This window comes from Staurois parvus, unplaced genomic scaffold (genome assembly GCF_062004578.1).
Source record: "Staurois parvus isolate SC_StPar_1 unplaced genomic scaffold, SC_StPar_1.0 ptg000175l, whole genome shotgun sequence".
Lineage (NCBI taxonomy): Eukaryota > Metazoa > Chordata > Amphibia > Anura > Ranidae > Staurois > Staurois parvus.
The window spans coordinates 6,688,804-6,702,988 of record NW_028317971.1 but is presented as its reverse complement, the minus strand read 5'-3'; the positions used below and the strand labels follow the sequence as shown (position 1 = coordinate 6,702,988).

The following is a 14,185-nucleotide window of genomic DNA, read 5'->3' as shown; positions in this document are numbered from 1 at the left end:
TTTCAAGGTCACAGCAGGTGTGTCTCGGATACCTCCATTGTGGAGCTCCTAAGAAACACATGCAAATGTTCAAATTTCACTTTTGGGTGGACTGAGCCTTTAACAAAGGAAATCACTAATGTTAATGGCATTGCTGAGGATAACTCATAAAAGCCATGCAAAATGAGGCATAATTTGTATTGAAGCTCTGCTTCTTAAAGCGGGCTGGCTGCTAAAGACAACGCTTGTGTTTTTGCTCCAATTTTCAGTCCCAGAGAATGGCACAAGTACAATTCTTATTCGGTTACCTGCTGTGAATCGTTCATAAAAGCTGGAGCAGAAGAATGTTTGCCTATTGCAACCAATCTATTTTCTGCCTTCATTCCCTGTAAAAACTAAAAAAAAGATTGGTTGATATAAGCAAATTTCATAAATCATCTAGTTTGTTTTTTATAAATGGGCCTTTTGTTTTAACACATAGCAGCAGACGTATTCAATATAAAAAAACATACACTAAGAGCTCATTGTGCATTACATCTAGGCAGCCCATTCATTGAAAGGGCTGCTAATGCACCAAAACAAGTACATGCATGATTTTAGCAATGCAACTCGCCAGAGACACATAGTGGTGTTACTGTGCCCTGTGGTGTGCTGCAAGGTAGATGCATTGCAATTCAACAGTGTGAATTTGGTCATAGTGGCTTCAATTTCAGCAGAGTTCCACTTTAATTATTTGAGACCTCCCACTTCCCAAAGCTGGAATAGTTTAAATGCTGATGGGCTTAGGTAGTTGGTAAGGCCTGATCTCCTGCCAGCTTGTTTATAGCATCACAAAGGTGAAGATGGTGAGTGGTATAAGAATTGTGCGGAGCTGGAAGGTTTTTCTGGGGAAAATGATGATTTTGAAGTGTTATATAAAAATTTCTGTTTACTAGGCTCAGAAGAATGTTATATTACTTTGTGTGCTTTTGAGCTGCTTAGATTTGCATTGAAGATGTGCTGAGAGGTTTGACATCCACATTAACTTGTGTAAAGAGATGTAGATCAGATAAAGTCCTTTATGTCCATCCACTCTGTATGTCTGTTAAGCCCCTGTAAAGTGATCAGCAGTTTGATTTTCAGAAGATGCTGAAAAAAGGTTTGCAGGGATTTGGGAGGTGATATTACTGCCTCCTCAGTCCTCTGTATAATGCCTTTTTTCTTTTTTTTTTTTTTTTTTGGATCGATGTCCAACTGTGAGCCACATGTTAGCTTGAGAGTTTGACAGGTCTCAGTTGCTTACATAGGAGAGTTTGACAGGTGGATTCGCCTGGTAAACTGCTGTACCATGGCTATGTGCATTGTTCCCTAAGTGACCCTGTCTGTTTTTTGTGGGGTGGGGGGCTAAAATGGTAGATCAGCCCCATGTTTTAGCACCACCCATGTGAAAGCAGCCGAAGGGCCTGTTAACACCAAATGTGTTGGTTTAGCTGAATTTTCTTTCTCTCATTACACCATTGTATATAAATTGTGCAATCAGCCCATATAAAAGGGGAAAAATAAATGTGCCCTGTTCACACCACATATGTTCAGTGGTGTGCAGCAATGCACAACTTGTTAGACCTGGTATGAGCAAGCCCTGAAGTCTTTACAGCACCTTCCAGATCCAGTTTATGAATGTTAAACCTAGATCTTAAAAGATAGGAACAGAAGGTTTCACCACCATCCAAATACAATGATCACTGTTGGTGGCTACAGCCAGGAGCAGAGATTATGTGAAAGCGACTGAAGTCAATCGATTGACTTTAGTACAACCAGCTTGCCTATGGTATGTATTGAAATTTGTCTGGTTCAGCAGGACTGACCTGCGTGACTCCAATATCATACACATAGCCATTATATGCCTTTTCTATTATGGCTGAGTGCCTTTCACAATTTATTACATGGGTTTTGGATGGCTGGATCTGTTCATGATCTGTAAAGCAGAACTCCAGCCAAAAATGACAAGAATAAAATGAATGGCTATATACTTCTAAACCATCTATGCCTGCTTTTCTTTGTGCATTTTTGTTGATTATTGGAGATGTACCCTGAAAAAGTGAACACCTCCCATTTGTTCCATGACTGAATCAGTAAAACTTTTTGACTAAAATGAATAGCCCATTAGAAGCTAAAATAACACGCCTGTTGTTGCAATATTCACCTTTAGTCCAGAGATTCCCTGACGGTCTCCACATTTGACTGGTCAGCAAGGCATGTAAGTAGGTTGCCCTCTGTAAGTTGGTCATAGCTGCCCTAGCTGGGGTGTGTTAAGTTTCACAGACTTCCCAGGGCTTAATTTGCAGGATTTTCTGGGTCTGACCTAACCCTTTTCCCAGTCCTATATTATAAAAGGGACAGGGGTTTGGTTCCGGAGGAGGAAAAGAAGATGAGTAGAAAAAGGCAAAGGAGAACTGCAACCATGTAGAAGGGCTGCTGAGACTTGCAACTTGTCAGGATGCCATCGTTATGGAATACTGCCATCTTGGACTTGCCAGTATTGCATTCTACATATGTGGGTATGCTGGGGCAGACAGTCAGTTGGGAGAAACTTGCTGTTCTGTTTGAGCTGTTATGCCAATTTTCCATAACTTTTGAACAGTTCTGCCTGGCCTGAAGTTATTCAAAAGGGCTGTATGAAAGTTACTGGCACACTAAACAGACATTTGAAGCTTGGGTTAGTTAAAACATTTGCGTATGAGCTTGGCCTCTGTAAATGTTAACATTTGTTCAGAAGAAGAGCAAATAGTTAAGATTAACGGGAGTCTACATGACTAGGCTGCTGACTGTGGTTACTAGAATGGTACCTGTACAAGGCAATGTATCCTCCAGTAGCTAGGGGGTTACTGCTGGAGCTCCCTCCCTAGCGGTCCGTCTCCCATAACAAACGGAGCAGATCTGCATCACGGAGGTCCTCAGCCTAGTCCCTAGATACAGGAGAGCAAGAGGAACATAGCGCATGCATGAGGTCCTCTATGTGCATGGCGGGACCCCGTTCTGTTTCTGGGAGTGAGATAACAGAGGTACGCTGGATGGGTGGAAGGGACCTAAGCTCAGCATGTCCCTCTTAAATGCAACAGTTAGTTAAGGTGTGCATTGACATGGGGCCAGAGAGTTACCCAAAGTCCAGTTTATTCACTCAATGTACACAGTGTACAGCCTATCTCTAAGTTGGAGGACCACCTTAAGGTTGACTTTAAATTAAAGCAGTCTCCGCCTTGTCCTAAGCATTGAAGAGCATGACACAGCAAAGGTACTCCATGTGCAGGGCAATTGACACAGTTAACATCCCTAGCGTACCCCAGAAGAACCCAATAACCCCCACCTTGCCCTTAGACTTCCTTACAACCAGCCTGTTGGCTTTTTCCTAATCAATCAGTGCCACCTCAAATGTGTGGATGAAATGCATGGGCTGTCTATCTGCCCCTGCATAACCGGCCAAATTATGATCCGTACATGGCTGGCTTAAAAAGAGAAGCAGCACAACTATGAACCAGTCTTTCACTTTTGGCGTGCTACTCCAACTAACACTCCAGCCCTGCCATACGGTGACTAAAAAAAATACCAGGTTAAATTCAAGTACTTGCACTGCATGCATATAAAATAAATTTAATGCTGTATTGATACATTTTTGTTGTCCATTTCAGTATGTTCAGAATAAATGTGCATTGACAGTCTTCACTGATCCACTAAGTTTTGTTCTATGGAAAATTCTTCCACATAAACCTATGCTGCTTTGATAGTGTGGCAGAATTCAAGGCTAAATGGCACCAGGAGGGTATATGCCCAAGGTGTGAAATGTCAGTGATGGACCCAAATGCTATCATAGTGATTCACAAGTGTCTAATGGGTTCCATTGGGAAATGGATCATTCTTGTCCTGAGTGAGGTCAAAAAATTGTAAATATATTTATTTCAGGTACTTGTATAGCGCCATCAATTTACGCAGTGCTTTGCATATATATTGTACATTCACATCAATCCCTAACCCTCAAAGCGTGTACAATCTAAGTCCCTAACTTACATTCATACATACACATACTAGGGACAATTTAGACAGGATCCAATTAACCTACCAGCGTGTCTTTGGAGTGTGGGAGGAAACTGGAGTACCTGGAGGAAACCACGCAGGCACAGGGAGAACATGCAAACTCCAGGCAGGTGGTGCCATGGCTGGGATTTGAACAAACGACCCTAGTACTGCCAGGTGGAAGTGCTAATCATTTAGCCACTGTGCTGCCTACAAATATATATAGTGTTGTGGGGGTTTTTTTTAACCTAATCAGTTGGCTACCAGTATTTAGAAACTTGTCATTGGTCCTATGTCTAAAGCATTATGTTCTACCTTTCAGAGGGAGTGCATCTCTATACATATTGGCCAAGCAGGTGTTCAGATGGGAAATGCCTGCTGGGAGCTTTACTGTCTAGAGCATGGAATCCAGCCCGATGGGGTCGTTAGTAAGGATAACACTGCTCCATCAGATTCATCCTTTGGAACGTTCTTCAATCAGACTGGTTCAGGCAAACATGTTCCACGGGCAATATTTGTTGACCTCGAACCAACTGTAATTGGTAAGTAGCAGTTATGTACTTGTGTATAAAGGTATGAGGAAAATGGGATTCCTTTAATTTAGACCTTGCCATAAGAGTTCCTCTTCATATTGTACACTGCTCAAAAAAATTAAAGGAACACTTTGAAAACACATCAGGTCTCAATGGGGAAAAATATCATGCTGGATATCTATACTGATATGGACTTGGTAATGTGTTAGGAATGTGATGCCCCATCATTTGATGGAAATGAAAATTATCAACCTAGAGAGGACTGAATTCAAAGAAACCCGAAAATCAAAGTGAAAAAATGATGCAGCAGGCTAGTCCTGAAATTTAATTGCTGTAACGTAAAATGGTACTCAGTAGTTTGTCCCCCCACATGCTTGTATGAATGCCTGACAACATTGAAGCATTTAATGAGACGGATGGTGTCCTGGGGTATTTCCTCCCAGATGTGGACCAGGGCATCACTGAGCTCCTGAACAGTCTGAGGTGCAATCTGGCGGTGTCATATGGAGCAAAACATGATATCCCAGGGGTGTTGTATTGGATTTAGTTCAATGGTATCAATTCCTTCATCCTCCAGGAACTGCCTGCATACTCGCGCCACATGAAGCTGGGCATTGTCGTGCACCAGGAGGAACTCGGGACCCACTGCACCAGTGGATCTAAAAATAGGCCGAAGGATTTCATCCCGATACCTAATGGCAGTCAGGGTGCCATTGTCTAGCCTGTAGAGGTCTGTGCATCCCTCCATAGATATGACTCCCCAGAAAATCACTGACCCACCCAAACGGTCATGCTGAACAATGTTACTGGCAGCGTAATGTTTTCCCCGACTTCTTTCAGGGTGAACCTGCTCTCACCTGTGAAAAGCACTGGTGGCAGACCTGCCAATTCTGGTGTTCAATGGCAAATGCCAATCGAGCTCCATGGTGCTGGGCAGTGAGCACAGGGCCTCCTCAGGCCATCCTCATGAAGTCTGTTTCTGATTGTATGGTCAGACATTCACACCAGTGGCCTGCTGGAGGTCATTTTGTAGGGCCCTGGCAGTGCTCATCCTGTTCCTCCTTGCACAAAGGAGCAGATACCAGTCCTGATGGGTTAAGGACCTTCTGCGGCCCTATCCAGCTCCTGGAATCTCCCTCATGCTCTTCAGACTGTACTGGGAGACACAGCAAACCTTCTGCCAATGGCACGTATTGATGTGCCATCCTGGAGGAATTAGACTGCCTACGCAGCCTCTTTAGGGTCCATGTATTGCCTCATGCCACCAGTAGTGACACTGACCTTAGCTAAATTCAAAACTAGTGAAAAACAGTCAAAGGATGAGTAGGGGGAAAAAAATATCTGTGGCCTCCACCTGTAAACCCATTTAACACCAAAGCAGCTGAAACTGATTAACAACCCCCTCTGCTACTTAACTGACCAGATTAAATCCCAGGAGTTTAATTGACTTGATGCTGTACTCTGATAACAAGTGTTCATTTCATTTTTTTGTTTAGCAGTGTATTAAGTATATTCTACTTATCTCCATACTAAAGTGGTAGTTAACCAGCCAGAAAAAAAATTGGGTCCCCTGCAGGCTTGTGCCATAATATTCTAAATGTATAGAAAAAACCTCAGCGCAATATGGTGTTAATATGATTATATAGTGATGTGCTGCCTGCATAGAATGTGTTCCCACATACAGTAAATGAGTGTATATGCAGCACACAAATAATGCTTTAATATACTAGTGTTTATAAGTAGATGTATACCATAAACCTATATCGTTGTACGTAGTAAACAGATATACTCCAATAAATACCAAATATACATACAAAAATGTGCAAATCCTTTGGTCCTGATGAAGTCACAACATGTAACGTAACTCGTAGAGTACGCTGGGGACATCAAGCCGCAATACAGGAAGCACACGGGCCGCCATCTTGGTATAGGGGATACCGCATTCAAACAGTTTATCCTGCAGTGTCCCAGTTGGAGTGTGAAATTTTTGTATTTTTAATAAAGGTGTTTTATTTACAATATTACACGGAGTATCATTTTCATATGTGTGGAGTTGGAGGAGATGGTAAGCTGACGGTGGAAGAGCAGTAATACACCTGATGGTAAGCTGACAGTGGGAGAGCAGTTACATCTATATACCTACCCAGTCAAAAGGGAAAAGCGCAGTTTGCCCTGGGATACAGGTCAGACATTAAGGTGAGCGCAGTAGTGTGTCGGGGGGTGTGGAAACTGAAGAGGGACACTATTGCACTTCGGTTGGATTTGAATATCGCATGAAGCACGGCAGTAATAAAGGCACAATTCACTATAAAAACTGTTTAATAACGTATGGTGAATTTCAAACACCGCATACAGCAAGTTCACCAGTGGATGGATGAGTGATTTATGATTAATTTGGAACTTAACCCCTTCACGCCTAAGGATAAAACAAATCTAAATGCCTAAGCACAATTCTGCAACGTTGACATGTGATAGTAAAACAGTACATATCACAACTGCTTTGTACATCCAGGTAGATTATACCTTGATTTTTTTTTTTTCAGAACAAATTGGGCTTTCATTTGCTGGTAAATGGTAATGGATAGCTCCTGTGTGGGGTTTTTTTTTTTTTTACTTTTTTTTTATCGAAGCCCAAATGGCCCAAAATAGTACAAAAAAATGTTTTTATCTGTTTCTTGTTACGACCATAACCTACCACCAAAGAACTACCCAAAATAAATTCTCCAGCTCTTGACTATAGCAGCAATACCATATATGTGTTATTTGTACCCATAGTACAGCCCAGAAACAATAGTGCGCATTTTTTTAAATTTTTTTTTACCTAAAACACACTGACATTAACACTATCTGACACCAATTTTTTTTCTAAATCCTGACCCTTGACCCAAACACAAACCCTGGCACTGAACTAGATCAAACCTTGATCTAGGTATTATTTTTTTACAAGTTTTTTTTTTTTTTTTCTCTATGCCAGGCGTTAGAGATGCAATGTATCTCTCTTCTCCATTCACAGAGCGAAAATAAGCAAGATGGCCAGGCTGTTCAGTGACTGATCGCTGTGATAGCCTCTGATTGGCTATCCGTGATCAGGTGACCCGGAATCGGGAGTCCCAGGTCCCGATCGTTAGAGCACCGCGGTCTCTGTGCTGGGAGCACGCTCCCAGAACAAAGACAGATACGCAAATATGCAGCCCCACTGAAAAAAGCCTAGTTCCGTGAGACCGCATATTTGTGTGACTGTGTCAAGGAGTTAAAATATTCTAAATTTTTTTTTTTTTTTTTTTTTTTTGATGGACATATGTTTAATTTTGGATAATTTCAACGCACTTTTGGGCACATGCATTTGTCACTTATGACACACAAGGATTTGCAAGTTTTTGTATGTATATTTGGTATTTATTGGAGTATATCTGTTTACTACGCACAATATGTTTATGGTATACGCAGGATGATCTGTTTATGGTATACATCTACTTATAACGCTAGTATATTAAAGCATTATTTGTGCTCTGCATATACGCTTTCATTGTGCCATAATGTGCTAGAATGTGTTGCTGGGGCTTCCATCTTCACCAGTCTTTCCTTCTGGGTTTGTGGATCACTGTACATCCCCAGTGACACCAATACAGTGATCAGTGCTAAAAAAAAGTACAGACTGTACTAATGGCACTGGGCAGGAAGGGGTTAACATGAGGTGATCAAAGGGTTAACTGTGTTCTGGGAGTGTCTTACTAGGTGGTGTCCGTGTGCCTGAGCTGACTGAGGAGAACTGTTAGTAAACAGTTCTCCTCCCTGTTGGAGATCCTCGGCAATCACTGGGGCCGTCAAGTAATCACCAGCCAGGACCCAGTGATTGGTGGCATGGGTAGGGTGCACGGCTTGCACATGCCCCCTACCCGGTAATGCAAAAGTGTGTACACGTGATACCCGTGCTGCCCTGTAGCAGTATTTCTGCAATAGGGCAGTCAGGAAGCTGTTTAAACTGGGGATGAGGTTCAGGTTTGTCAATACATGAATGGCAACACATTTGTGGTCCCAGCAAATATCAAAACATGCCAAACCAAATTCTTCGGAACCATAAATGCATTGGCTGGCCTTTTTAAACTTTTGTGGGGTGTTTTTTTTTTTTTTTTTTTTTTTTATGCTATAAAAGGCTGGGTTCCCAGCAGCCAATGTAAAATCTTTGTTCCATTAGCATTGGTAATCTGTTCACCTCCCTTACCCATTGAGATCTCCTTGTATGACCACTACAAACTTCATGCAGTTTATCATCTTGGTGTCTTTTGTCAAGCCATGGCTCCCATGTATGATGTGCTTGGATTTTGGCTACAGTAATGGCTGGGTAGTTCTTATGCTAAACTGCACAGATCCCACAATTGCTATTGTGCTTTGCTGTAGCTTGGAAGTTGATTGGCAAAGAGGGAAAAAAAAGTGTCCCCCCCCCCCCCCCCCCCCCCATCCCAAGTCATATCTTCAAAGCTTGGTCATTTTGAGTGGTCTTGGTCCTAAAAGTTGACAATAGCAACCTAATCCTTTACAAATGGCAGTGACTCATCAGTGCTATATTACCCAGAATGTAAGGGAAGCATCAGCTAGGCCAGAAGCTCTCCATTTAACTTTTGCAGGGGGAAGCGGTGTTCTATGCCTCTGCTTTGCTTGGAGCTACAATGATGCTAATTTCTAAATCTTTTTGCTAAAACTAACTTTAGCTAGGTACATTGCAGCTTCATAAATGTGTGTGTTTAACATGCGCAATAGAACAGAGTAAAAGACTGGGTGCAATTTAATTTAGGCAAAAGGACGGTTAAAGACCAAAAAGTTAATTGTCTTTTTTATAAACACTTTTTTTTTAATCAAGATCACACTTTCTCTCTCTTTAGGTGAGATCAGAAATGGAATATATCGTTCCCTCTTTCATCCTGAGCAGCTCATTAGTGGCAAGGAAGATGCTGCAAATAATTATGCTCGAGGTCACTATACTGTTGGAAAGGAGTTGATTGATTCAGTTTTGGACAAACTACGTAAAATGGTAGGTTTTTTTTTTTTTTTATTTTTTTTTTCCCCCCCCTGAAATGCCTGAAAATGTTTGTCATGGAATCCTGCAAGTTTGAAAGGACTGTGGAGCTACAGATCCCAGAATATAACTGTCTAGATTCTTCCCCCTTCTCTTCTGATAGTTGGTATGACTGTACATTCACCCTTTTGAGGCTTACAGGCTAAACATTAAGTGTGGTTGTGCGTGTGGGTTTTTTTCTCCTAAATCCTGTAAGAAAAGGGGAAATATAGGCCATGAAAAATCTGTCGGTAATCACATTAAAGTATTACTAAACCCACAATGCTAAAATCAGTCTGTATCTGCAGTAAAGCATACTTGTTATACTGTGGACCTTAAGGGGTTAATCCTCTGCATTGTGTAAAAAGGCTGTTTGATTCTGACTTCTCTGATCCTCCCCTTCCAGTGTCCCCCTCTTATCTCCTGATGAGATATATTGTGTGGAATCACACTGCACATGCTCAGTTTGGGTATTGCTAGAGAGGTGTGTGGGGGTTTTTTCTTGGGAGAGTGCATCTTATCAACACAGGGCCAATCAGCACTGTCAAGACAAGTCAGGAGTTCTGCATACTCCTAGAGCAAAGAAAACTCCTCCAACAAGCTTTAACCAGTGCTCTGCTGGACACGGATAGAGGTCACAAGACTGCTATATACTGCTGATGAGAAGGTATTTAGCAGTTTATAGTTACTAAAAGAATTGCATTTCCATATTCTGTCTACTGTGGGAGACTAGGTAGACTTAAAATGTTACTAAACATTCATTATAACAAAGGAACCGGCTGGTCCACTAGCACATATTGTGAGTATCTTAAAATGTATGTAGATGGTTCAAATTCAATCAAGATGACTGAAGTGGGCCTGGCAGAATTGAGTATGGTACTGACCAGGGGCGGACTGACAATTTGGAAACTCGAGCACTGCCCAAGGGCCTGGGGTCAGTAGGGGGCCCCATGAGATGCCCCTGGTACCTTTTTCATAGGCTTTTTTGACTTTGGGCAAGGACACATGGGCCCCATGATCCGCTATTGTCCGGGGGCCCCATGATCCGCTATTGTCCGGGGGCCCCATGAGTTGTTAGTCCGCCCCTGGTCCTGACATAAGATACCAGATATCAGTGTGCCTTCCTCAAACAGCTTTTCAAATTTTAACATCCAAAAAAAAGATCAGTGATTTAAGATGATACATTGGCTTTATTACTGGTTTGAATGTGACGGTCTATACCAGGGGTCTCCAAACTTCCTAATCAAAGGGTCTGTTTACTGTCCTTCAAACTTTATGGGGGCTGGACTGTGGCCATTGGAAGTAGAGAATTTCCTGCGTAAGTGGGAGTAAACCATGCCCCAGCATTGGTATTGGGGGGGGGGGGGGGAAGCCCAGGGGAGAGGATAATAGTGCCCCTTTTTGGCCTCAGTGTGAGGAATAGTGCCCCATTGTTGGTGTCCGAAACCATGCCCCACTGTTGCTGACAGTTTGGGGAATAATGCTCCAAGGGCTGTAAAAAAGAAAAGGGCTGCATCCAGCCCCTGAGCTGAAGTTTGGAGATCACTGGTCTATACAATGAGGTAGAGGGCTGGATCCAGCAGGGATGTAAACTAATGACTCCCACAAGAGACTGTTTCCATCTTGTGGGCTTCCACCCGCCCCCCACCCCCATCTGCTAATGCAAGGCACCTAATTTACTAGCTATCTGTACTGGATAAATTACCTGGATTACTGCTATTGAGAATCTAGCTCCTGCCTTTGTACATATGGTTTCCCTACTTCTAAAGTGGTTGAAACTGCTTGCATATACCCAGTGAGGTAACTAGCCTCAGGTGATTGAGATTAAACAAAGCCTCCTATAAAAGTTCTGCCTGTGGTATCTGTATAAATTCTGTGCTTTGAATGGCTACAATGTGTCTGGGATTTCAGAAAGCAGGGGGCAGGGAGCTGAAGTTACTCTGCAATGCTCAGTGAGGGGAGTTCCGAGAGCTGATTGGAGGGAAGGGACCCCCCCCCCCCTTCTTTGACAGCCTCAGCTCTATTCCTGCATGCTGTGAAAAGCTTTATTCTGAAGCTCCCTCCCTTGCCTTTTTTTTTTGTTTTGTTTTTCCTTTTAAAATTGGTTTCAAATGTATTTGCATACCTTCTTAGACCCAGTCTGTCCAGACCATATGATTATCTGCTGACTTGGCACCTTTCACAGAAAGATTTACCTCTTCATTACCACCCAAGTAGAATTTAATGCAGTTTACTTCAGCTAACTGAAGTTCAGAGGATGTTTTCTTTTGAAGTGGAAGGCTAGTTTCAGCTAGATCCTCCATTTCTGCTAGGTTTCCTCAGTCAGTGATTTGCAGAGACAGGGCTTAGATAAGTTAAAGTAACCCTAAACAGCAGGGGGGGACAGGGGGAAACCAACATCATAAAACAAGTTTAAGTGGGCAAAATCTCCACTAGATGTTGGCATATTGCTGAACAATAACCTGATGTAGTTCACTACAACACACAAAAAATTCATGCAAGTGGGGCATAACAGAAATTGAGTCTAAAAGCACAGAATATATTCACTAATGGCAGCCCCCAACATTTCCTCTTGCCTGCTCAATTAGACGATTGGAAATGAGCTGAGGGCAAGTGTGGAGGGACCAGTAGGTGTGTGGTAACTTTTATTCATTTTATCCTGATTTATCAGTCAGATCAATTAAATGATTGCTGGTTGTGTGTGTGTGGGTTTTTTTTTTTTTGGGGAGTGATGGGTGTAGAGGACAAGGTGGTGGGGGTGTGAAGGGGGGGGCTACAGGATGTGGCTGCAGGGGAGGGGGCATGTTTAGGGGTTTGGTGGGGCAACTGGTGGCAAGTAACTCTTAAGGCCTGGCTAGTAGCTCAGGACTTGAATTTTGAGCCCTGCTAATGGTATTAAGCACATGTTGCTGTGCTCTCAGCTTACTTCCTCTTTATTCTGTGAAGGGTGTATGCACCAGATCTCAGTTCATCAATGTCTGGCGTTCAGACATTAAAGTAGTTACTATGGTACCTGAAGTTTTTTCATTTACCTATTTTCCTGTGTTTACAGAGTGAGCAGTGCTCTGGCCTTCAAGGATTTCTCATTTTCCACAGCTTTGGAGGTGGCACAGGTTCTGGTTTCTCTTCCCTGTTGATGGAGCGTCTTTCGGTTGATTATGGAAAGAAATCAAAGCTGGAATTCTCTATTTATCCTGCGCCACAAGTCTCTACTGCAGTGGTAGAACCATATAATTCTATTCTGACAACCCACACAACTCTGGAGCATTCAGACTGTGCCTTTATGGTGGACAATGAAGCAATCTATGATATCTGCAACCGAAATCTGAACATTGACCGTCCTTCATACACCAACCTAAATCGACTGATAGGACAAATTGTTTCTTCGATTACAGCCTCTTTGAGGTTTGATGGAGCATTGAATGTGGACTTGACAGAGTTCCAGACTAACTTGGTGCCTTATCCTCGCATTCATTTCCCACTGGTCACCTATTCACCCATAATATCAGCAGAGAAGGCTTACCATGAGCAATTGTCTGTCCCAGAGATCACAAATGCTTGTTTTGAATTTTCAAATCAGATGGTGAAATGTGATCCTCGCCGTGGTAAATATATGGCTTGCTGTCTGTTGTATAGAGGTGATGTGGTACCAAAAGATGTCAATGCTGCAATAGCTGCTATTAAAACCAGAAGGTCTATACAGTTTGTAGACTGGTGTCCTACTGGATTTAAAGTGGGAATAAACTACCAGCCTCCTACTGTAGTTCCAGGAGGGGACCTCGCCAAAGTCCAACGTGCTGTCTGTATGCTGAGCAACACTACAGCCATTGCAGAAGCCTGGGCAAGGCTAGATCACAAATTTGATCTCATGTATTCTAAGAGAGCATTTGTACACTGGTATGTGGGAGAGGGCATGGAGGAAGGGGAGTTCTCTGAAGCAAGGGAGGATATGGCAGCTCTAGAAAAAGATTACGAAGAAGTGGGAACAGACTCTGTTAAAGAAGAGGAAGAAGATGAAGAATACTAACACTATACCAACACTATACCAGAGTCCAAAAATGGCTTTATAAAAGAACTGATTTGGGGTATAAGAACATCTGCTGCGATTAGTGTATAACAGTAATTTATCTTTTTTTTTTTCTCTATGTAATGCCTTGTTTCTGATAACTTAATAAATCTAAACTTGGTTTCTTGAATACTGGTTTCAGATATCTGCAGACTGTTTTTATGCAGGGTTTCATTTGTAAAACCTCATTCTAAGAGGTAGACTTGTGATCCTTATGTAAGGCTACAGAGTTGCTACAGGCAGAAAAGGTGGTAAACTTATTCCATGCCCTCTCCATGTTGGAGGACTTTTCTAAAGAACTGAAGGCAGTAAACCAAATTTAAGGAGGTCCTTCTATGCAGACCATTGCCTATTCATTGTATTTTTCCATCACAAAGAATTTTAAAAAGCTTGCAAACATGACTTCCAACCTAAGCTTTTGGCTTATGGTTACATGTTGTGTACTTTCTGCTTAAACTTTGGGCTTGAAGTCAGTAAGGTATTAATCGAACCACTCATCAATAGAAT

At 42.3% G+C, this 14,185-nt stretch overlaps 1 protein-coding gene across 1 annotated transcript; it reads left to right on the top strand.

Moving 5' to 3' along the window:
- Nucleotides 1-4,390: 4,390 nt before the first annotated feature.
- On the top strand, nucleotides 4,391-13,808 carry LOC149462392 (tubulin alpha chain). Its single transcript, XM_089677010.1, has 3 exons — nucleotides 4,391-4,568; nucleotides 9,440-9,588; nucleotides 12,665-13,808. Exons 1-3 carry the CDS (start codon nucleotides 4,391-4,393, stop codon nucleotides 13,637-13,639), a joined length of 1,302 nt encoding a protein of 433 aa, XP_089533136.1. The 3' UTR covers nucleotides 13,640-13,808.
- The last annotated feature ends 377 nt before the right edge of the window (nucleotides 13,809-14,185 follow it).

Bases quoted from the DNA above. Each gene is read 5' to 3' on its own strand.
- LOC149462392 (XM_089677010.1), top strand. From the start codon at position 4,391: ATGGGAAATGCCTGCTGGGAGCTTTACTGTCTAGAGCATGGAATCCAG. The intron at 4,569-9,439 runs GTAAGTAGCAGT...CTCTCTCTTTAG, and splicing joins CCTCGAACCAACTGTAATTG to GTGAGATCAGAAATGGAATA. The intron at 9,589-12,664 runs GTAGGTTTTTTT...CTGTGTTTACAG, and splicing joins TGGACAAACTACGTAAAATG to AGTGAGCAGTGCTCTGGCCT.